This window comes from Lissotriton helveticus, chromosome 5_1, assembly GCF_964261635.1.
Source record: "Lissotriton helveticus chromosome 5_1, aLisHel1.1, whole genome shotgun sequence".
In the NCBI taxonomy this organism is placed as follows: Eukaryota; Metazoa; Chordata; class Amphibia; order Caudata; family Salamandridae; genus Lissotriton; species Lissotriton helveticus.
In genome coordinates, this window is record NC_136065.1 from 1156548879 (window position 1) to 1156573869 (window position 24991).

A 24991-nucleotide genomic window follows, 5' to 3' on the forward strand; every position below is an offset into this window, starting at 1 on the left:
AAAGGTTTCGGTGTTGAAGGAGGCCTTGTCTTCGGCATCAAGGATTTTGGCTCCAAATCGTTTTTGAGCTTCGAGCCTGAAGGTTTCGGCTCAGTGCCAGTCTTTGGCCGACTCGATCCCGAGCCGGAAGTCTTAGAGACAAATTTTTGGTCCTGAGCCTAAGGGCGTGGTGTCGGAAACATCTTGTTGGTGCCGACCGTGGCCCCAAGACGGGGGTAGGACCAAAGCATTTTGTTCCGGCTGAGTTGGATTTTGCGTTAAGGGGTGTTCGGTACTCACGGTACGTTGTCCTTGTGGCAAGTCTTCTTCCGACTCGGAATTTGATTCCGGGATGAAGACAAATTCCTCTTGTTCTTCCTCGGCCTCTTGTGCATCGAATTTTTGCTCGGATCCTTCACCGAAGATGTCCGGCATGTATTTGACATTTTGACTCTGTATTTTGCAATGGCGAGCCAGACAATCATCAAACGTTTTCTTCAATCAGAATAATTAGCAAGTGTCGGAGTCTCCTTCGTGAAAGTCGGTGCGCGTATACTTGGCGCAACACCGAGGGCAGAATTTAAATGGAATCTGTTCCATCAACTGCGAAGTGGACTGACGCGGGACGGATGGCCTTTCCAAAATCTTTGATTGAATTAGAGGTTTTCCTCGACCGATACAATATGCGGAGAAGTGGGATACGTGCTCAAAACAATACCGAAGCGGGTAGGGTGGATTGTGCACCGAGGGGAATGCGAAGTAAACGGTTTTGGAGCACAGCGCAGCAAGACACGTCCGAACCCGATCGCGGAAAAAAACATATCTAACAATGGAGTCGATGCCCATGCAAAATATCACCGAAAGGAGGAGTTACCTACCTCATAACTGTAAAGACTTCTTCGAAGAAAAACAACTTGCAAACATCCGGACCCACCACTAGATGGCAGGAGTATGCAAAGCATGAGATCTACAGCTCACATGCCTTAAACATGTAGTTCCTGCTCATAGCCACACGAGTGATGTATTTCCCACACGTGGAACATAAGAGTGTAAGACAAATGAACGCTAAACTGATCACAGGACACTAAACCAAACTTCTACATTATGTACTGGTTAATCACCGCCTTCATCAAGCCAGGTACTATTTTTTTAATTGGGCCTGGTCTGGAGGAAAGAATGAATGGAGTAATAGTAACTGTTATGACATAAAATGTTGAAGGGTGAATTTGGGGTTACAACGGTGTATTGATGGGAAGGCAACCCAAGTGATTAAGCCACACAGACTATGAAATCACATTTTCAAAAAATTGTTTATTAGAGGCAACATTTTATATTGACAGTGTATTTAGTAGGTTCTACCTGCAATCTGATCTGAGCCATTTTCCAAGATTTGGTGCATAAAGAGTCCCTGAAAAGGCACATGTGGCTGCTAGATGAAAGGGTGAGCAGCAATGTTTTATTGTTATACATTATACACATAATATATTGCTGTAAAACAGTGGTTTACAAACTCTACAATCTATAGTCATTGTTTAAGAATCGACTTAAATTCTTTGGTGCAAGAGAATAATATGCAATCTACTTTTGTCCACAGTTTTTTTGCATTCTGTACTGTGAAGCTGCAAGTCTCCTCATGACATCACAAGCCTAATGTAGTGTGCAACAGCTGAAGAGGTAAATATTAGTGTCCTGTCACAAATGCAGTTCATCATAGGGACCTTCAGCCACTTCATATACAATTAATAGTACTCCCTTCAATGACTGGGAAGCATATGTAAGAATATTTCTCTCAGACATTTGAAGTCTTTTAATGTCACAAGAGAACCTATTTCATTTAGGTCAAAATGATAATTAAAGCCTACTGATTGTCTCACTACCTGGCAGCATTGGTAGGAGGCTAATATGTCAATTCATTCTAGGCGGGGAATGTAGGGTGGGTGGCTTATTGATCTAAAGCAGAGTTCTTCAAATTTGTAGTGGGGCTAAAAATCTGGGGGAGGGCACCAGGCTCTGGTCAAGAAGAGCATCTATTATATCACTTGAGACTTGAGACAAATGTCATACTTAAAACAGACTGGCACTGAGCCACTCTATGATGGGTCATCAGTAATGTACTTTGCTAAAATCAAAAGCAGGTTTCTTAAGGAGTTCAAAAGCAGAAGATGGGGTGTCTGCTTGAATATTGCAGGCATTGTCTTTAGTGTTCGCAGGAGGGACTGACATCAAACATACCAAAGAAACAATTCGAACAACCATATGTAAAGCCTTGCTTTAGGTGTTCACCCTATATATGCCAGCTTACTTCCAGATGGCCCTAAGGTGGAAGTTATGGAGCAGGAATGACATGGGCTTTCAACATCCAAGCTCTTTGTGAGATAGCCAAGATGCAAGCAGACCTTACTTTGCTGTGTCTTTAGAATGTGGATCAACAGAGCAAGATTTCTCTTCTGGCAGCTGTACTGGTGAGAACAGAGAAAGAAGCAATATGTGTTACCATGATAAAGCACCTCTTTGACTATTGAGAACTGGCGACTTTATGGGGTGATAGTGTCAATTTCTCTTAGTTTAACCTTGACACAGCACCCCCCCTCAGAATTTAAGGATTCCAAAGTTTACCAACAAATTTAACTTTGAAGGATCCTAGTCACACAGCACACTTACATTAAGTCAATCAGTCACCACAGTTTCCGGTGATGCAGTGTTCCTTTACCAGTACACTAAATGGCATGGCTCCCCAAGCAGACATTCAAAGACTAAAATCATATAAACAAACTGCTCCAAGACTCGCCCGTCTGACAGCTGCAACTATAAGCATCTAAATATACGCAGGATCCTGTACTGGCGAAATAAAAACATTTTCTGATCCCATTACACCCCCACACCGGAGCCATTTTTCTGAGAATTATTGATTCCACTGAACCAACACTGAAAAACGTGTTCTAATTTCATTACGCCCCCCACACTGGAGACATTTTTGTAAGGATTATAATTTCCTCTGAACCACCTCTGAGCCTAGATATTTTTTCTCAGTCAACAAGAAGAGAGTATAGTTTGCAAACCACTGACATAAAAGTAACAGCACAACAGGTTAACATTTTAGTAGGCCTTTGCAGCTCAGGAACACACACAACTTTGGTTCAGACTACTTTTTGTTTTTAAAAAGAGACCTGTTTCGCTAACAAGCATGCATATTTTGTTTCACAGTGAGTTCAGCTGTAATGTGACCCTTTAATATTTCAACTCGAGTGTACTAGATCAATGGATTAGTAAACAAAAAATGATCATCAAGACAAAGAAAAGACTCGAGATTCACAGTACCAGCTCAACAGCCGCCCATATCGGCTATGTTTGTCACTATGAGTTAATCAGCATTTTACTGGAGTTTCAATGCAAGATCTAATCTACAAGTACTATATTTTGTTATAATTTAAGCCCTAGTTTATTCCCTCTGATGGAATGCCATAGTCAGATCTTGATAATATTTCTCTATAACTCACTTACAGAGCCAAGCTAAACAGGTCAAATAATCCCTATGGCTAAATGCACAATTTGAACCACTTTAACTAAAACGCCTTACATTTTCCAGCTGGAACAAAATTGTAACAGCAAATGCCTGAGAACAAAACTGCAGTGGTAGATTAAACTCAAATTAATCTTGCACAATCCACACACTTTCAGTAGATTCTTTAGTAGCAACACCGCAGCTATGTTAAGGCATAACACAAAAGAAATAAAACGGGAAAGCAAAAATGGAGCATATAATTCATGAATATAAAATCACCTGTTATTGCTGAACATTTAAAACGTCATGCAGTTGGTGTTAGGCGTAACACAAATGTGGGCTAAATGTACTAAATTCAGCACCGATCGCTCACTTTAAGCAGGACTTTCTAAAGGTGATATGGCCATTTTGCTTTCTTACAGGAACATGAGTAATTTGGGGTGTGAGCAATTCAACAATTTGCTTTTACGTATTAATTTGCTTTTGCGTAATTAGGCAAACTTAGAATGAAATTACATAATCTGAAAACTCGTCAATTTGCGCTATATTTTAGCGCAAAATGCATCCTTGTATCAATTTTTGGAGCAAGAATGCATTTAAACAAAAACCCAGCAAACAGTCACTTGCTTTCCGATGTTTTCATGCATTTGCAGAATTTTTTTACACAATTGCACATTCACTGTAAATTGTATCCGTAAACTGTACATGACTATGCAAAGGGGCCCAATTTAGGGAATTCTGTGAAACAAGCCTAATGTGAAATTCCCAAATTACACCAGTGTAATTTATATTCCGCCCAGGACTAGTCTAAATTAGATTGGATGGGGAGATGAAAGAGGATGGGATGCAGACGAAGCATGCTGGTGACCAATCTCTTGCACCAAGACCAACACATAGTGCAGCAACTTTGAGACGAAGTTGGCACATTCATGCATTAACTTCATTAAGAACTCATGGAAAGACCTGCAAATTAAAGCATGCTGGATTTACCCCTGGTATGCTGTCGAAAATCTCAAATCTAAAACACAGACCCTGCTAACATCTTACTTAAAGATGACCACAATGGTATTTTAGAACGTTGTCACACTTTCCTTCGTGCCATACCCTAAACTGTCAAAATGTGATTGCTTTTCTCCCTAAAATCACTGGGTCTAAGCCTACGCTTGGTCTAAAGCAGTGTAGATGGTCCCATTAAATAACACAGAAATGGAGCAGAATCTACTTTCCATAGCACACGTACATGCAAAGGGGTCTCTGACGGAGGGGGGTGGGTCGGTAGGGGGGGAGTATGCAGATGCAACACAGCAGACAAATACAAAAAGCCCATTAGCACTTTGAAAACCATGCAACTGTATGGTGGTCAGGATCCGGACATCAGAGGGGTTGTGAGGTTGGGAGAGGTTCATTCAGAGCAATACTAGATACAAATGTATGCTTGAGGAGCCCATGCAAAGAACAAACTTAATGGAGTAAAACAATTTAAGGAAATGCCTCCTGCTGTTGCAGGTCCCATCTTTGAGATCACGCTCGCACACTGTGGCCTGCATGGTCTTCCAGGCATACTGGCCAATCCCATTCAGGTCTGAAATAAGAACTTCGGCGCTCAGCATGGATTCGGAGCCAGGTATCTGCAGGCTTCGGAGCAGAACCTTTCATGCTCGTTCCTTTGGAATACTTCAACTTGAAGGACCCAGAAGTTATCACTTGGCATTGCAGAGGCTGAGCATCTTCATTTAGCTTTGCCACCAAAATACAGAACTGCCCTGCACGCATTTCAAGTTCAATGATGCCTTTAAAAATAAGACGTTGTCATTCAAGATAGTTTTCAAAGACCATGTTTACATTTGCTTCTGAAATTTTGTTGCCTCTTTTTCCGTCTCCACTGAGGAGACTATCTTGCAGATGTGGAACGAAGAAAAAAGGCCCAATCAATAAACAGAGATATGCTAGGTTACCCCCATGCATTGCAAGGAACAGACCTTCCAGTTTCTTTTCACCTTCAACTGTCCAAATATATTTTCATGAGCTGTGACTGTTGTGACTTTGGACCATTTTTCGGGCTGGTTCTGCATCATCTGCAAGATTGACATTGGACTAAAACATTTCAGACCTTGCAGCGGCCACTTCACATCAACCCAAATATCAAAGGGGGCAGTGGACACATTCTGATAGTGATGTGGCGCACCGGAGTGCTCTAGTGTCCCATAATTTGATCGAGTGAGGAAGCAGACAATTTTATGCATAGATGCAACATGCCGAGGCTTCCTACTTGCAAGGACCCCAACCTCCTCCACACAACATGGCTGTTATCAAAGTAGAACACATGCTGGGCTATTTTTACCCAGTGTATTTGCAACAGCATACACTTCATGAATCCATTGTTATATTTAACATTTATATCACACTTTGGTTTAAAGAGTCGATCATTAATTGTACATACAAAGCATAATTTATCAGGTCCAGAAGGCACTCTGTTTGCACCCCCTTTGATTCTACAGTACCAGTGCTCCACTGAGGCCAGTATCAGCTGTGGAGCGAGGGTCTAGTTATTCATTTGTTTTGAGGCAGTGTAAGGTGGGCAACCTGCTGCCTTTATTGGTGGTGGGAATATGCATGCCGTTTATAGATTAGCAGCTTTTACATTCCTTCAGATTCCGCCAGCAAACCTACCAATTGGTAGCCAAAGCAGCTATTGCTTGAGCTCTGACCAGAGAGTGCCAATGCTACACTAGCGAGTACCAATGCTAGACCAGTGAGTGCTAATGTTAGACCAGTGAGTGCTAATGCTAGACCAGTGAGTGCCAAGGCTAGACCAGTGAGTGCCAATGCTAGACCAGTGAGTGCCAATGCTAGACCAGTGAGTGCCAAGGCTAGACCAGCGAGTGCCAATGCTAGACCAGTGAGTGCCAATGCTAGACCAGCCTCTGCATTCCAAATACCCGCCATGTGCATGCTCCATTCCTTCGGAACTTCAGCGCCTAACACATGACCTTGCACAGCAGTACAAATTCGAACATCTGAAGCAGGCGACGTTAGCCTTCGCTTGCCTCTCATTTTTTAAAATGGAAATTTAAGACATTTGCTTGTAAATGGGTCAGACCTTCCCGCCTTTTACAGCGGCTATGACTGAGTGGCTAGTTAAAAGAATATCTTCAACAAGTTAAATGAGCTACAACAGAAAGGCTAGCATAGCTGACTGGAAATCTCTCTCCCTCAACACCTCTCTATCTTTCCCATCACAGGAACGCCATACCTAGAACCCCTCGATAAAGCATCAGGCAAGGTGACATTAAAGAGCGTCTGGCGGCCTTCAATCTTACAGTCCCCATCGCTAAAGAGGCTGAAACCAAGCAAAGCTCAAAATAAAGTCCAAGCGGCACAGAAGACTAAAACGTGAGCTGCTGCAGTCCTAGAAAAGTCGAAGCAAAAAACCCAGTGTTTTAACCCTTCTTTCCCCCTCTTAGCTGCTCAGAACAGACGTTTGTAAGAATTCCCTTAGGATTTAACAGTGGTGCCTGCTAAACAGAGGTGTCTTTTCGTTATATATCTCCCACTCCTAACAGATAGTAGCACATTAAACTAGACAGTTCGCATTACCTTTAGATGCTGCAATGCTTTCTGAAACCGGATATGTTGGGAGAGATGAACTATGCCGCAAAGGGAGGGGAAAAACAGTTGAATTACCATCCTACAGTTAGCTTGGACCTAAATAAATTCTGCAACGGTATCGTCACCGCTATCAAGTACTAAGTTAAAAACAAACTGACTCCAGCTCGCAAGAGTTGCGAGATGTGCGTGCCTCGAGGATGCGTTAGTGGTTTTCGTCCCAAGGTTAGCTCGGTGATGGGTTACTTCTGGAGATGTCCACAGGAAGCAGTAAGAACTACACAATGGTAGATGGTTAGAAGGCACTTGAAGTGCTTTGAGCTCAGACTGCATAAAAGGGCACCTGAAGGAACAATGACCCGGGCATGTGCCAGGAGTCTTCTCCTATTGATGTCTCCCAGGAGCTCTAGAGCACAATGAAGCGAAGAATGAACTCCAAGAGTTTCTGCCTGTTGGTTTGAGGTAGGAAAGTACTGTTCAGTTCAAGTACTGAGTCTCTGTTTTGTTTGTGTTCCAGAAAAACCTATGGGAGAAAACAATACACATTAACATACCCTTAGGAATTATGCTTTTATTTGTCTTTCATTAATTTTTTCTTTGTAGTGTTCTACTCTTTTCAATTCGGATATGCTTTTATTGTTTATTATTTTGTACCAAGTCAGATTAACATTTTGACGACCCAATTCAACCCAAGGATAAATACCAGTGGCGGCTGGAACAGAGTAGTACGGGTGCAACGGGGTGTTAGAAAACAAAATTTCACTTACCTGCCTGCCGGCCTCTGCCTCTCCTCCGTTTTCTACTGTTCCTCCCAGAAGCAGTAAGCATACAGCCTCCTCTAAGCCAATCACGACCCTGCTGTCACCTGCAGGACAGTGATTGCCGTGGTTCGGTGCTCAGAAAGGCAGTGGGAGCTTGTACATGTTCTCCACCCAGGCTATGCAATACAGCCAGGTGGATAACATGCTAAGTGGGCATGACTATTTGGCTGGCCCAAGACTGCTGGCCAAACCATCATGAGCACTAAGTGCACCAACCACTCCTCTCCTGCTGGCTGTGACGAAAGCCCAGCCCCTCCCCATAAAACTGCCTTGAAAAAAATAATAATAACATTGTGTTGTTATTTCATTTTTCCATTTTCCACTGCTCAAAGAGCAGTGGGGCAGCACTCCTCCACCTTAACGGAGGAGCCGCCGCTGATAAATATGCCAACAAAAGCACACTAAGACAAACGAACTTGGACTAATAAGATAAAACAAGCACTGGGAAAGTCTTGGCTAAAATATTCAGGATTTCACTCGTTTAAAAAAAATACTATTATTGTATATAATGCAAAGATGAGAAATACTTAAATATATGCTGACTCGGAACAACTTATGGATGCAAAATAGTCCCCCATGCACTGCCGTGAGAAGGAATGATACACCAAAAAAAATCAGCATGGTGTGATGGGCCCAAAGCCTATGTTACGTAAATTTAAGTGGACCAATAGGTCGCGCAGACAGAATTACTGTCAAGCCATTCCTAAAGCGATACCAAGGAGAATATATTCTGATTAGTTAGATGTCTTTAATCACTGCGGTTGCTTCCCCAAAAATGAGGTCCTTCGCTACCACCTTCACCCATCAACTAATCCACCCTACCCACCACAATAAACAAAGAATATTAGCATACACCTTTGCACATGAAGTACATACACCCCTCTCCCTCCCATTACCTCAGGGGCATAATTTATTTTTGATTACGTAATGAATTTTATGAACTCAAATGACTAACAAGGCCGGTCAAAAAGAGAACCTTTCCTGAAAAATTAATGTGAAATTGTAAACTTCAGTTCAGAAAAGAAGAGTACAAGTTCCCACTTTTCCCAAGCTGAAGTTACTTCATCTGGCCCCAAGGCATGATTTCCTTCCTCAGAATGCACCATGGACAGGGTCAGAATGAGACATAAAATAGACCCGGGCACCAAACCAAAATAAAAGTGGATATCCTTCACGAATCAGAGAGCTAAAAAAGTGGCCCACATTTGCAAATTAGTGTAGTTTTAAAGACACGCTGTATGTAAGTGTTTTGCAAGGTTTAGGAGAGAGCATGTACATGAGCTTGCTGCATGCAGTGTTTGTGGTGACAACATAGAAATCTAAAGCAAAAACTGGATCATAAAACAGATCCACAAACAGCCAAGAATAGGCCCACACAATGCACCTGCCAGAGCATGTAAATCGGGCACTGCCCGATTGGCCTACAGCCCACCTCACCCCCCCCCCCCCCCCCCCCCTATGTGTATGATGCTGGTGCTCAGATAGCCAGCCGCTTGAACATAATCCGAATAACCGCTTCATTCCTCAACCCATCACTGGGCAGGGCTTTAAATGGAAATATAGAAGTGCAAGCACTCATTATTCAGTGTACCGGTTTGCTCCTCAGAAGGGCCTGTACTCTCTTGTGAAATGGATTGTAGCAGTGCTAAGAAGTGCAGGTACTCTCCCTTTCGAAATAAATAAATGCGGGTACTCAGCAGGAAGCATGCTGAAGCCAGTAGACAGTGCTCTTTGGCCAAAGGTTATTTTGCTCTGTGCTGGTCTTCTCTCCAGGATGGCAGCGGGCGGGCTTCCAGGCGCTAGGTTTGATGGTTTACCAGGTGAAGCCCAAGACAGTATGGGGCCCATGAACATCCTGAACCATAGAGCATTACGTATTCATTTACTAGATCTTTTTCGGCAGTGAGCACTCCCAGACCAGATAACATTGTGGTCACAAGAGATTTAAACCTCAGTTCATTGTTCCATCTAATGGGCTGCAAACAAAATGTAGAGGACTATGTGTTTGATGGATTTATTGGGGTGACCACCTAACCCTAGGTCTTGATAAATAAACAGTGTTCCTAGTCCTGGATTTTCATATGGTGACCCAAGGCATTATGGGTGTTGTAGTCTTGCTTCGCTTCTGTTGAACTATCTAGAGACTTACACACATGAAATCAATGATTTGCAGGTGAAACGTTCGGGACTGGAGGCAGTGTCTGTAATAAGATGGGGTGAGGTGGTCACCCTAGTTTAGCTGAGACTTGGACCTCTGAGACAAGTGTTACCAAGGGCAAGAGAGGGATAACAACTGCTACCCCTTAAAGTCCTTAAAAGCTCACGAGTAAATACTCTCCAAAGTCTAAAGCACATTGTATTCACCCATCACAGAGTTGTACAAGGGGCTTTTATGTATTCAAAACCTAATTTTTCAGTCCCCCGCCTTCTCCTGGGCACCTGATTCCCTTTTCCTTAAGCAAAGTCTGGCCGAAGGACTGCATTACTTGCTGACATTTCATTTTCCCTCGCTGAAAGACGCGATGGGTGGGTACAGGTGTGAAGAGGGCTTCAGCTGCATGAGTAAAGAGGGCTGGTAAGCGCTGAATCTCCACATTAAAAGAGTTACTTATGGGCTAAGCCGCGGAAGAGGGCACGGAAGACAATGAGTCTCCCAGCACCACTGAGCCGAGGCAGGAAACACCAATGTGTCTTTTTTTTAACTCGTCTGTTCATATTGCTTTTCAAGCTTTTAAATGAGTAATATTCCTGACAAATCTGAAAACTGAACATTTTTACATGTCAGCTATTCTAAATTGTTGGTCTTGTAAAACGTTCAAACAATGGATGTTATCCTGAGCCTGGCTCGTGCAGAAATCTTCGCATCGAAAGATTAAAAATAACCACAAAAAAAAACTTATTTAGCAACAGAAATCCTCTTTAAGAGTGTGGGAAGCTGAACATTCACAATACTCACAGCTTTCCAGATTTAGCTTTTGATGTTTCTGAAGCCTGCAAACATTTTCAAAAATAAACAAAGAGCTTGCTGCAGCAAAAACTGTTCTGGTACAGTGAAGGCCTTCGAAGGGCAGTGACCACAGTTTCCATTCTCAGTCCTTCTATCCGGCGAAGTAATGAAGTCCGGTCCTGGCACACTGCTTCAGAGGACCATTGGGAGCTCGTCCTTCACATCATTTTGAGATACACTACTCCCCACTTCCAGTCTCAAAGGAGTCCACCCTTATTGGCTGCTTCCCCACCCCCTCCTTCCCACACCAGTGCAAGGAGAGTTGCTGCTGGGGGACAGATTTTCACATGAAAGCTGTCCTGCGAGTGTAGTGCTGTATAAGGGTTTGTTCTGCAGCAGCCACCACCACTCCACTGGTGGGAGGTCATAAATAGGCGGCAGACTTCATCTCCACACACCTCATCACTGATCTACAGCTCCTTCGCAGTCACGGACAGGGGGAAACCCTGCAGCCAAGGCGGTGAACAAGAATGCAGACTCCCTTTAACAAGTCGGTGGAGAATAGGCAAAGCCTAGAAGCACAGCCCAACCTGCCTCCCAGCCAAAAAAATCAGGGACACTGTTGCCGTGAAATCATTTTCCATGCAAAAACATACTTTCCCCACAGTCCTTAAAAAATGAACGGCTTAGGAGCAGGTCACGACCTTTGTGAGTCTCTCAAGGTACAAAATGTCTGCACTTAATTTTTCTTAGCATCTAGTGTTCCTCAGCGGAGATATGGCTGGGTCTAAACTGGGGTGGTGTGGTGAGCAAAAGAATGATGGATTGAACCCAGATCCTTCTGACTGGGTGTGAATGTTTGCATTGTCCAGCATTCCGACCATCAATTGTTTCTTTTGCATATGTCACCCTAAGTGGAAAGGGTATGCCAAGTCCCGGGCTCACTACACCACTGGATCAAGCTAGCCTGGCTGATGAAGGGCGATGCCCTGAAACCGGTCCCAGGATGCTTGTTTCCAGTCCAGGGAGGACCTGGCTTGGCAGTTCGGGCAGGACTGTTCCCATAAGGAACAGGGTCAAGACTTATTTGCAGATGGTTGGGTCCAAAACTGGGGTGGTGTGGTGAGCAAAAGAATGATGGATTAAACCCAGATCCTTGTGACTGGGGGTGAATGTTTGTATTGTCAACCATTCCGCCCATCAATTTTTCTTTGCATATGACTAACTGCCAGGCAAAAGGGCTTGCTGCATGACCTTGGAGTAGTCATCAGTCACTGTCTGAAGAACATGGGGTATTTGTTAGACCAGCAAACCTGTCATTAGGGCTGCTCAAATTCATTAAAAAAAAGTCATAGGTGTACACAAAGGAAATTCGGATTTTCATGACTTTCCATCAACCTCTCCAAAAGCCGTCAGATAAACAGATGCCCATTTAATCAATTGTAGGCTTTCTTTTTCTTGTCGTGAAATCATTTTCCGTGCGAAAACATACTTTTCTCCACCGTCCTTTACAAAATAAACGCTTTAGGAGCCGGTCACGACCTCTGCCGGTCTGTCTAGGTAGAAATGTCTGTAGATAATTTTTCTAAGCATCTAGTGTTCCTCGGCAGAGATTCTTACGTTCACATTGTGTTATCTGCCAATAGAACTCTTGTGCAAGCAATTTTCAGTGCATGTACTTACCTAGAAATCCACAAGAGGGAACCACAGCACAGAGAACAGAGAGCTATGTATGCAGTAACAAATTCAACCAGTACGCACTGTACCATCTACCAGGGATTAAAATAAGATCACTTGGGTAGCATCGCAGATTAATTATATAGAAAAAACGTTTAATGTCATCTAGAAGGAAAAAAGAGCATTTATTGTGTTGCAATAGTATCAAAGTATTCACCCCTCGAACAAAAATGACTCAGATGGCTGCCAGCCCACTGAACCCTAGAAAAATGAAGCGAATGAGACTTACACCAAGATCCTTGAAGGTTTTCACGGTATTCCTCACCAGACAATGGGTTGCACTCTCAGCTGCAAAAATAAATAGAACATATCATGAGGCCTTTAACACGGTATTACAAGAGGACTGTTACTACCAATGACGCTCCCACTATACCTCGCATAATGTATGCCCACACTACCCAGCATGCTTTCATTTCTGATCTGTTATTAGGCGATGGTGAACAAGAACCAGTATTTCTGTATTCTACAAGCAGCATTCTTTGTAAAAGTGGTTAAATCAAAAGAACTGAACGGAAATGAGTGAGTTCTGTTTGTGTTTTGGGAAAGGATAGATTATGTACATTCAGGCTGTAAACCTGCATTTGCTCTTCCTGGATTCTAATTCTGTACAAATGTTTCCTTTTAATTGTCTTCTTTAGTAAAGCACACTGCTTTTCTAAAAGCCGAAAGACTGCACTAAGGACTACCCAGTGCTTAATTTGTAAAAAAAAAAAAAAAGTGCAGGTGCTGAACATTTTGCCAAGGAGGCCACAGCTCACTTCTTCCTCCGGTGAGCCCCACTTTCAACACTCTTACTGCCTCAGTCTCTATCTTCTAATCTTGATCTGTTGTCTGTCCCCTAAGTCTTTGCTATAAGAGTCTATCCTCTCACCTCTCAAATTGTTTTCTATCAACTTTGTCACACCTGGTGTGTTACCGTATCCCCTGTATTTCTGATTTGCCCTCTATTCATTGTAGCCCTGCCCTTTTTACTCTTCACTTTTATCCATGCTCTGAAATCTCTCCCCTCGATCTTGACTCTTTACTATCACTTTTCTAGCAGTGATTAGCTGTGTCTCCGTTTTATCATTTGTCTGCTTTTTTTCCTCGGTGCTACATCCTTTCATTCTAGCTTCTTTCTTCTTAATGCTCTCTTTTTCACATCATGGATGCTTTCTTATCTGATTTGCTCTCCTTTTCTTCTACTTTACTCTCTTATCTCTCTTCTCTCCTGTTCTTTCTTTCTCCTCGTTATTCCTGCTCTCTCTCTCATCTATAACATTGCTGCTGCCTGTGACCCATGTCGTCAGCCTGTAATGTCCCTGCTATTTTGAACTCTGTGTTTTCCAGTTGTCATTCCTAAAGAAGTGGAAGATGGCATGTTTTACTTTCTTACCTACACCGAGTGCAAAAACAAAATGTACACCAAATGAAAATGCTTTTTTGCATATATTAATCAGTGTAGTATGACTGGGTTTATTGCAGAACAGATGCCTGCTCGAGCTCAGCAGGTGATGTCACTTTTAGTGCTGCCTGTAATTAGTAGGTCCAGGGATGGCGATGGCTCAGCTTGCTGTGACCCTGCCTGCTACAGCACAGGCATTGTCCCTAGCCGTAATGCTGCCAATGCCGGTAAGTATGGCTGTGGTGCCTAATGGACTCACGCACGCTCAGCCATTACCATGCTGAGTGCAGCGCACATATTCTACAGGTGACGCCATGGCGCACAAAAATTGTATTGGGCCACAGCCGCTTCGAGCACGTTGAGAATAGCGACAATGCAGGGCTGTAGGATATGCTACTCTGGCTACGCAGTAAGTGGAAAGTCCACACTTACTTACATTTCTTCCACAAGAACCATCACTCCCAAGTTCCAAATGCGCTCTTGCAGCTTCCTTGCCTCAACTCCGTCATAAGCCAGCCCCCAGATACAATTATCCAGTGGGAGGCTTGGGCTCAGGCAGTGCAGCAGACTACGGGACTAGAACGCAAGCCATAGTTTGTCGATGACTTCTTGGATTTGTGATCGGCGTGATGACATCATCACTAACGTGGTGATACATAATCATGCCTGCCTGGACAGGCGTATGCTGGCCTGTCTATAAACATTTACCAGCCAGTCACCGTGCAATGTATGTTACTCTTTTTATTTTGAATTTGAACAATTAATATTGGGACCACCACCTGCAGGGTCAGAAATTGTAGCCCCGGCCCTGTGAAAGAAGTGCCGGTGCTGAGCACCTGAAAGCACCTGCTCAAATTAAGCACTGGGTCTACCTACACTGTTGAATGTTCAATGTTGCTACACTTTAACAAATGCACTGTTCGATTTAGTTGCAATTAGGCAACGTACAGAGGGCAAGATAACTTTCTTATTCTGCACATTTTTGTTTAAAGGTTTAGGACCAGGGCTGCTCAAATATAAGGGCAATGATGGTCTTGCAGTTCAAAACTGGCTGTGTTAACATTCATGACATTCTGTCCAAATCACATAGAAGATAACAAATTAAGTAGGTGAGCAGCTGGGGTGCGGAAACCAGAGTAATCCGTTCCTGTTAAGGAGCGTATGTAAGAACAGTGGAAATGGCTATTGAGGATAGAAGGACTGCCTGGCCTAGTTTGATTATGGTCTAAACAAATCAAGATAAATGTAAATAAAGAACTTTAAACAGAAAACAAGGGCTTCGCCTTTTAGTACAGCATATAGCACACTACAATAGAAATCTAAAGGCTGTTCAGGACAGGTAGAAGTGCTGCACAATATTAGCAGCTCCTTTACTTAGAAGAGTCCCTGCTCTTTAGAATTTGACTTTCAGCTCCTAATGCATAATACAAAAACGTGGAAATCAAGAGCAGATGTGGTTTTTCGAAGGATTCACTAATGACAGTTACTCCTAGCCTTCCAGGGGATGCCGTAAGCCATGCACGTGCAAACTACAAATGCTAGTCTTAATATCCTTAACATCTCTCCCCGTCATGTTTACACCTCTCAATTAGCATTGCACGACTTACCATAGACGGCCACTCTTCTTTCTGTTCTAGTGAGGAGAAACTTGTGCAATTTCTGAACATACTCCTTCTCCATGATTGCGCCACTCATGTTGTGAATAAAGATGGCTGCTGAGCTGTAGGCCTCCAACGTTGGCCCAAGAAGCCTTTGCAGGAAAGCGATGAACTGCTGGTGTTCCTCAGACTGGCTTATCTAAATTAATAGAGATAAAAGGTTGGAAATCACAATTAAAACCAACAAGTAAAAGCTGTTACCTACATATCATGATAAAACGCAAAAAAATAAAACTCTTAAAAATCAAATGCAAGCATTGGTAAGGCAACAAAACCAAGGCCTTGATGACTGCGCAAGATAAATACAAACTGCAGCCGCTTACTTAGATAAACAAAAAACTATGATGTAAATATGCTAAAGCTAGAAAGATGTATTGCTTTAAAGCCTGCTACACTTTGCTCCAGGTTTATCAAATGGCAATGCTAAGAAGTTGGTTAGCAAAAGTTCAGATAATTGTCAATCCCAACACATCCTTGGGAAAATGTGTTATTCATGAAATTAAGATAGATTTTACCTATACTAGATACAACCCAAGAAATAAGGAGTATGGCAAAGCAATTATGGGCTGTGTTCTGTGCACTGCAGACGTGGCTGCATCGATTGTGCACAGTCAATACCCAAACCCTGGTCTCCAGTACCTTAAGGAAACGGTCCCTCTGCTCTTCACCAAAATCGCTGTCCTCGTCCTCTTCATCACTTCTCCAGGAAAGAGGATCGGGAATCTTCTTTTCCCAAGAAGGCTCAGAAAGGCTGGGGCTCAAATCTTCCTGCTCATCCTGGGCAGAACAAACACATTTGGAGTGCTGGGTATAAAACCACCAAACAACCTTCATATCCAAACACAATCCTCCAGTTTATACATTGTGAATCACAAAATACAGCAAATAATCTGGTACAAATTGCATATGACTGAATACAATGCACAGAGGACCTTCAGGAAATTTGAGAATAGGTCACTAGTGGCAATGAATGACATTATAAATTAGACCTGAATATGCTGGATGCAGTGAAACATCACTTGGGAAAATGTCCTAGCTCTGGGCGAGTACTATTCCAATATAAAAAACAGCATTCATTAAAATACCTGTAGATTAGCATGGGCAACATTTTCAGCAGGGCACATGAGCGTGCATTGCACGAGCTGGATGCCAGAAGGGAGAGGAGTCCAGCAGTGCATGTCAGACTCATGCATACACAATGCTAGTTACTACTACTATTACTACTACAGTGGTGGCAGGGGAGGGGCTTGGAAAGGACGTGGAACTGGCCCCACTGTAGACCAGTCGCATGGATGAAAATGGCACTGAAACTAAATGGAAAGCTTTAATGTGATTGTCCTCTTGCTTACAATGTAGAATGCTTTTAGAATTGAAAAACGAATAACGAGCTGATTATATAAGTCACATTTCAGGAACAATGAAGCCTAATGTAATATGTGATAGTCGCAAATAATATTTGAGCAGAGCGAGAGTCTAGGTTGCACACATATTGATATGTGTCTATTGTGCCTCATAGGACTAAACTATTTCACTTGCAAAACGAATGCCGTACGCGACCTGGCATGCTGGAAATTAACGTTGGAGTCACTAATCGAGTGGGCTCCATCAAGAGAACTGATGCACATTGTTAGTTCAAAAGAAATAGGTCTTATTCTCATGTATATCCCCTCCAGTTTCCCAACTCGCCATTTCTCTTACTCACAGGCATATTACTTATCTGATCGCCCCATAAAATTATTATTACAACTTCTGAGCAGTCGGAAATCCATGTGGAATTCATGGGTACCATGTCCCTTGCAAAAGGCAACAATACAGGCTGGTCAAAATGACTTGTGTTATACTTTACAACTGGTTAGATCGAAGCCAGCATTGATTGGTTACAAGAAAATTACAATAGGTAGGTTCTAGACATTTATAATATACATCAACATCTTAATATGATATTTAGGTTAAATTGTTCTTTAGAAGTACTCGCCTGGAATGGTGGGCCTGAAGAACAATGTATTCTGATTTGCGAAACAACTTTCCATCCCATGCTCTAAAAGCAAGGCAGTGTTTTTAAAAACAAGAACAATAAACTAACGTACACCAACAGTACATAACAGGACCTACATGGTGCAAAGGCTACAGCCTTCACACCAGGCAGGCTAACATGATGGCACCAACCATGTTTTCCAACGCTGCTAAAAGATCAAAAGTTTTGACATCTTATACTTAGAAGACAAGAGGAAGTCTTAAATCCATTCGAAGATGGATCCCTTATGAACTCAAGTCATCACAGCTCCATCTCCTATAGTTTGCTGTGATGATGGGAGTAGGCAGACTATAACTTCTATAATGGGCTGATCATTCAATGTGTGGATTTGCGTGAATTCACAGGTTCAATTCTTGGTGCATCCAAACTATTTTTTCATTCTTTGAAGGTTGCTAAATTGAGACCACTGAGTTGGATCACAGGCCTACATATTCCCAACACTATGAAATGGCAATATTAAGGTACCAAGCACTGCATGACAATATATAGGTTAGAACGCTGTGAAAGGACTAAATTGTAGTCCTAAGAGTAAGAGGGTGAAGAAAAAGATGAATTAGAATTGTACACTGGAGATCTCTTAAATAGGACTCAGCAATGTGAGCAGAGCCTTACCTCCGCCACTAGCAGTATGCCATACTTCACAAACCTTTCCACAGCTTCATGGCACACCTGGTAAAACATCTGGCAGGGCTGAAAAACAACAAAAAAAGAGAAATAAACCTAAACAATCCCAAACAAACTTTTGGACAACAGATGGACTCTTTAACACGCTCGAGAAATCGGAGATAACAAATGCCCGCTCAATAAACACTGACAATGCAGAGATAGCAACAGTAAGCTAAACCTCACAAAAATACTAAGGCATATATAAAACACTTTTAGTCCAACTAAGTAGATAATGTGTAAACAAGGAGATTGCTTTTAAAGCAACCATTAATAAGTAGCTATCAAATCATTATCAACTGTGCAGAGTAAATAGTTAAGGCTACTATAATAAAAAAATCCAAATTTCCAGCAAAGCCAAATTATTATTAAAAAAGCAAGTAAAATAATAGGTCTCAGCTCCAAAAGGCTTTGCTTTTTGCCAATGGCATGTAGGCACATAAGTCAAGACACATGCACATGCAAGGCAGGCAATCTTGAAATGGGTTTTATGAAAGAAAACTAATGCCCGCCGATGCACACACATGTATTTATGAAACATGCACATTAACACGTCTCAACTTATAGTATTTATTTGTAATTTACTGTTCACGTATGACAGACGACCATGGGAACGTCTGGCGGATTCTAGGGACTCTGTCCCACAATTCCTGCTGCGTGAGAGGAGGAGGGGTCCGTGACCAGTCCCCCTGCGCGCTGAAAAGCGCCCATCATGTACCACGGGACATCTGGTGGATTGTGTGCCTCACTGGGAACTCTTTGTCCCACAGTACCTGCTGTCTTAGAGGAGGAGAAGCATTGGCATCTTGTGGATTTTACCAGCTGCTCACTCCAATTGCTGCATGCCTGGGTGTCTCAACGCTTCCCCTGTGGGCTCACGGTCCTCGCTAGAGCTTTGGCCATCCTCTCCTGGAAATAGCCAAAAGTCATAGCGGACAGCTCAAAGGTACACCTCAATAGTTTTTATGATTAGTTTAGTTGTGGCATAGAAGTAAGGTGGTAGCTTAATGTGAGTGGGTCACAAGCAGCGAGGCTATTAAATTAACGTTACTCGAAAATATATTCTTCCTGCGACGCTTCGGGGGGGTCCTAACCTCTTCTCTTTGGACCATCGCTCTACGGGGAGTAATCGACTGATCAGCTTGACTATGCAGGACCCACTGACACATTGATATAAATAGTGGCCCTACTCATAGTCCCGGTATATTATTACATCACACCAAGTTTGCTGCTGCCTATACGCCCATTGGGAAACAAAAAGTACCAGCGCGTGCCTACAGTCCCCACTCTAATACAACCATGGATGCATTTCAGACAATTGCACATGGTATTACTGATAAGGAGATTGAGTTGGAGAAATGCCGCCCCTCTCTCTCACCTCTTCACTTTCCCTGGTCACTCTGGAGCCTGCCTTGTTCCTCAGATCCAGATATGGTAACGAATAGTTTCTTACCTGTCGGTGTAGTTTTGCAGCTTGAAGATCTTTCTGGATTCACTATGCTGTGCATATTCTGCAATCTGGTGGTTGGGTCCGGAATCGTAGTCTTTTTTCTCTCTTTTTTTTTATGGAAGCCCAGGTGGGCGTCGACGTCCCACCATTTGGTGTACCTTCGGTGACGTCGGCGTGCTTCCGGCGAAGCTACCACCCTTGGGCGCCATCTTCGGATTCTTTTTTCTGTCTCTTTTTTCTTGTTTGTCTTTGTAGTGAATCCATGGCTATGTTTGTTAATCGTTTTTTCAACGTAATTCTTTTCACGTATCTTGTAAGCTACAACTTGCTTTCTTTTCTATGTGTTTCCACCTTCTTCTCCAGCCTCATCTTTCTGGCGGAGGCGGGCGGGTTCGCTAGTGAATCCAGAAAGATCTTTAAGCTGCAAAACTACACCGACAGGTAAGAAACTATTCGTTTTGCAGCGTGAATCTTTCTGGATTCACTATGCTGTGCATAGATTTTGTAGCGGTTTTCGTTACTTTTGTGGCGGTTGGGTGGAAGATGAGCGTTGGTTGTTGAATATATGTTGAAGCACCTTTTGTCCTACTTGTGCTTCTTTGTTCATTTGTACATCCACGCAATAGTGCTTAGTGAACGTGTGCACTGAAGCCCATGTTGCCGCCAGGCATATGTCCTGAATTGGTGTGTTGGCCAGAAAGGCAATTGTTGCTCCTTTCTTCCTGGTGGAGTGGGCCTGTGCCCCTCCTGTTAGCTCCTGGCCAGCTTGTTTGTGGCAGAATTGTATTGTTTCTGCGATCCATCGAGCTATGGTGTTTTTAGTCCCTGGTTTGCCCATGTAACTGTTTGCGAAGGATACAAAGAACTGTTTTGTTTTTTCTGTGTTCCTTTGTCCTTTCAATGTAGTGCATTACAGCCCCTCTTCAGTCTAGGGTGTAGAGCGACCTCTCAGCGCTTGTAGTGGGGTTTTGGAAGAAGCTAGTAATCTGAATACTCTGATTCATGTGGAACCTTGACACCACCTTTGGCATGAAGTGTGGGTCTGTTCTCATCACGACCCTGTCACTGTGTATCTGGATGTAGGGTTCCTGCAGTGTGAGTGCCTGCAGTTAGCTCACCCTTCGTAGTGAGGTGATTGCTACCAGAAAGGCCGTCTTCATCGTTAACATTTGCAGTGATGCTTTGTGGATGGGTTCAAAAGGTGCTTTCATGAGCTCTGTCAGTACCACATTTAGGTTCCAGGCCGGTGGCGGCATTCTCTTTGGTGGCGCTATTCTTTTAGCCCCTTCTTGGAATCTTTTTACGACTTGGGATGTAAAGAAGCTTCTCCCTTTTTTTCCTCTTGTGTATGCCACAATCGCTGCCAGGGGGAACCCTCAGCAGGGATGAGCTTAGCTTGGCTTTAATTAGGTGCGTGAGGTACCTTAGCACCGTAGATTCCCTGGTCAGTTTTCTATGGAGTTTTCGCTTGCAACAGCATTGAGTGAATCTTTTCCATTTTTCTCCATAGCACTTGCGTGTGCTGGGCCTTCTTGCCTCTCGCAGGACCCGCAGGGTGCTCTCTGGTAGTTTTAGATGTGCGAACTCTAAGTCCTCAGGAGCCAGGCTTAGAGGTTGAGGCTCTCCGGCTCTGGGTGTAGAACTTCTCCGTTTTCCGTGGAGAGTAGGTCTCTTCTTTTTGAGAACTTGTGGAGAGGCCCCTGCGCCATCTCCATTATCTGAGAGTACCAGGTCTGCCTGGCCCATTGTGGTACCACCAGGATGAGCGTCATGTTGCTCGTCATGCATTTGTTGAGAACCTTGGGGATCAGTGGTATCGGGGGAAAAGCGTAGGCAAATGTTTTTGACCAGCTTATCCATAGGGCATTCCCCTGTGATAGTGCCTCTGGTTGCCTGGATGCAAAGTATTGGCATTTTGCATTGCGGCGTGTTGCAAACAGGTCTATTGTTGGTGTGCCCCACCTCCTGAATAGTCTCTCTGTTTCCTGAATATTGAGTTCCCACTCGTGGGACCCTGAAGTCTGCCAATCCGCTTCTACATTGTCCTTCCCTGGTAGGTGAATGGCTAGCAGGTCTATTTTTAGTGGTATAGCCCATCTCCAGATTTCCTGTGCCAAGCTTGACAGAGGGAATGATTGAGTTCCCCCCTGTTTGTTTATGTAAAACATCGTTGTGGTGTTGTCTGTCTGTATCAGCACCCTCTGGTTGTATAGGTGTTTCTGGAAGGCCTTGAGGGCAAGCAACACTGTTTTCAGTTCCAGGTAATTGATGTGTCTGACCGCATCTGTAGGGCTCCACAGACCCCTCACTCTGAGCCTGTTCATGTGTGCGCCCCATCCCTTCTGGGATGCGTCTGTGGTGATGGTCACTGTTGGGTCCGGTAGTGTTAGAGGTTTCCCTACTGTTATTCTTTCCTTGGTCCACCACCTTATTTCTTCCTGCACCCTGTGCGTTACAACCACTAGATCCTCCCAACTTCCTGTAGCTTGTGACCATTGCTGTTGCAGCCACTCTTGGAGTGGTCTCATTTGTAGGCGTACATTGGGGACCAGGTGTATGCATGATGCCATCATCCCCAAGATCTTGCTCCCAGTCCTCACTGTCAGAGCTCGCCCCTTCTGGTAGTGATGTTTCTCCCTCAGTAGGCTGAGTGTTCTCTTTTCGCTGGGTAATACCCGGCATTGGACGGTGTCGATCTGAGCTCCCAGGAAGATTTTCACTTGCTCTGGTTCCATCGAGCATTTTCCCCAGTGTATGGAGAAACCCTGGCTTGCTAGCGTTCTTGTCACCTGTTCTGCATGATCTTTGCATGTCCTGTAAGAGCTTGCCTTTACGAGCCAGTCGTCGAGGTAGGGGTACACGTGTATCCCCTTTCTTCTTAGATGTGCGGCCACTGCCGCAAGGCATTTGGTGAACACCCTTGGTGCGGACTTTAGGCCGAATGCCAGGGTCGTGAATTGGTAGTGATCCTTGTTCACTGTGAATCTTAGCATGTGCTTTTGCTGCCTGTTCATGGGGATGTGCAGGTTCGCATCTTTGAGGTCTATGGTGGACAAGAAGTCCCCGGCCTTTATCTGTGGGATGACCTCTTGTAGGGACGTCATTTTCAATTTTTACGTATTTGTTTAGGAACCGTAGGTCCAGGATGGGTCTTAGACTTTCGTCCACTTTTGGCACCAGGAAGTAGTTTGAGTACACTCCCTTGTTCCGTTCTTTGAAAGGAACCCGTTCGATGGCCGCTTTGAGGAGGAGTTTTTGAGCTTCCTCTTGCAGTAATCGCAGCTCTCTTCCAGAGTGCTCTCTTTTCTTTGGCTTTCTGTTTGGTGGTCTCTTTTCCAACTCTATGCAGTATACGAACTGCATAATGTTGAGTATCCACTTGTCTGTTGTTATTTTTCTCCACTCCTGGAGAAAAAATCTCAATCTTCCTCCTACTGGCGTCACATGTTCCTTTGTGTCTTGTCCGTGTAGCCCTCTCCTCTTTGTTATCCCGTGCTCCTCCCCCGGAGGGTTTGAGTGGGAGAGCACCTTTTTCCGTGTGAAGTCACGTAGAGGGGGGTTGTTCACCGCCTCTCCTTCTCTGGCCCCGTCCATTTCCCCTTGATCGAAAGGGCTGGCCCCTGCTCTGGTAGTTCCAGCTTTGCCTCTGCTGGCCCTGGTGACCTTGGTTGTCACTCTGTTGTCCCTGGTGGAAACTCTGGTGTGAATCTCCTCGCTGACTTCCACCTCTGCCGTCCGGCCTCCGTGTAGGAGTGCCCCTCCTCATCCCCCTGAATTGCAGGGCCCCCATGGACATTGCCGTCTCGTTGTCCTTCTTCAGTTGGGTGAGCTTCTCATCAACTGGGGCTTCGAACAGTGTTTCACCGTTGAAGGGTGTGTTCAGGATATTGTTCTGCACCTCAGCCTTGAAGCCTGAGATCCTGAGCCAGGCTTGCCTTCTCTCTGTGATGCCTATAGCCATCAGTCTGCTGGATGTTTCTGCCCCATCCAAGGCGGTCTTTAGGCAGGAGTTAGCGATGCTTTCCCCCTCTTCCACAAGATGTGATGCCCTCTCACGGTATTGTTCCGGGAGGTGCTTGAGCAATTGGCCCATCTCATCCCAATGCTGGTATTGATGTCTATTCAGGAGGGCGTTGGAGTTTGCCATCTCAATTTTCCTGCCAGTTAGATCCATCCTCCTGCTTTCCTTGTCAGGTGGAGGTCCAGATGTTGTTGGGACGTTTGCCCTTTTTCTGGCCGTTGCAGCGATTATTGAATCTGCTGTGACGGATCCCTTGATGTAAGCTGGGTCCTGGGAGGAGAATTTGTATTTCTTCTCCGTCCTCGGCGTTACTGATCTGCATGTAGCCGGGTCCTTGAAGGCTTCCTTACCCTGGTCTGTGATACTCTTTAGCATGGGCAAGAACTGGCTTTTTGTCTGTATGGGGAGCAATGTCTCCAGCAGGAAATCTGCTTTTGGCTTCTGCTCTTCCAGCTTAACTCCATAAGCTGCTGCCGCCTTCCTGACCACCTCATTGTATGCCCCAATGTCATCCGGTGGCGAAGGCCTCGAGGGGTATGTTTCCACAGCCTCTTCCGGGTTTTCGGCCTAGATGTCCTGCCATTCCTGGTCTTGGGCCGACGAGGAACCTGAGCCGTAGCTGGACTGCTGCTCCCCGTAATCCCACTCTGTGTAATAGAGGTCTTCTTCCTCTTCGTGCTCCGAGGGATCCGGAGTTTTCGGCGTCTCTTCGACGTCGAACTCCTCGAGCTCCTGTACCTCAGTGACGGCCGGTGCCGGCTTCGAGGGGATCATGTAACTTCTCATCTTTTCATCGAAGTCCTTCTTTCTCTGAAGGATGTTCTCCATTTCGGCCTCGAGCCTTCTTTTCTTTCTCTGCATCTCTGCGGCCTGCTCGTCGTCGAGCGTTTCGGCTGCTCTTTTCGGCGGCGGCGGCGAAACTTTCTTCGGCTCCTTTTCCTTCGAAGTCGAAGGCCCTTTTTCGGGGGCTTGCTTCGATGACCTTTGCTTTTCGCTGGTCTTCGGCCTTCGGGAGTCCTTCTCGAAGGATCCGCTGGGCTCTTTTTCGGAGGATGCAGCTTCGGTCGTCGAAGTTTTCGGCGCCGGTGCTCCTTTCGAGGCTCTGGGCTCTAACTTTCGAGAGTCTGCCTCTGGCTTTCGAGACCCTGTGGGGGTTTTCGGGGTCGTAGACTCTCCTACCTTGTCAGG

The 24991-nt window shown here is 44.4% G+C and overlaps 1 protein-coding gene across 4 annotated transcripts in view; it reads right to left on the reverse strand.

The window, feature by feature from the left end:
* Window positions 1-1270: 1270 nt before the first annotated feature.
* The window catches only part of GPAM (glycerol-3-phosphate acyltransferase, mitochondrial), a 244005-nt gene continuing 220284 nt past the window's right edge, over window positions 1271-24991 (reverse strand). For 3 of the 4 annotated variants that reach the window (XM_078643773.1, XM_078643774.1, XM_078643772.1), the window contains exons 17-21: window positions 18282-18359; window positions 16274-16411; window positions 15584-15773; window positions 12822-12880; window positions 1271-7610 (exon numbers count right to left, since the gene is read on the reverse strand). In XM_078643773.1, the coding sequence (XP_078499899.1) occupies window positions 7494-7610; window positions 12822-12880; window positions 15584-15773; window positions 16274-16411; window positions 18282-18359 (582 nt within the window). In that variant the 3' untranslated portion in view covers window positions 1271-7493. Of the gene's footprint in view, window positions 7611-12821; window positions 12881-15583; window positions 15774-16273; window positions 16412-17543; window positions 17673-18281; window positions 18360-24991 lie in introns of those variants that run through there. The other variant, XM_078643776.1, reaches the window with a different exon arrangement.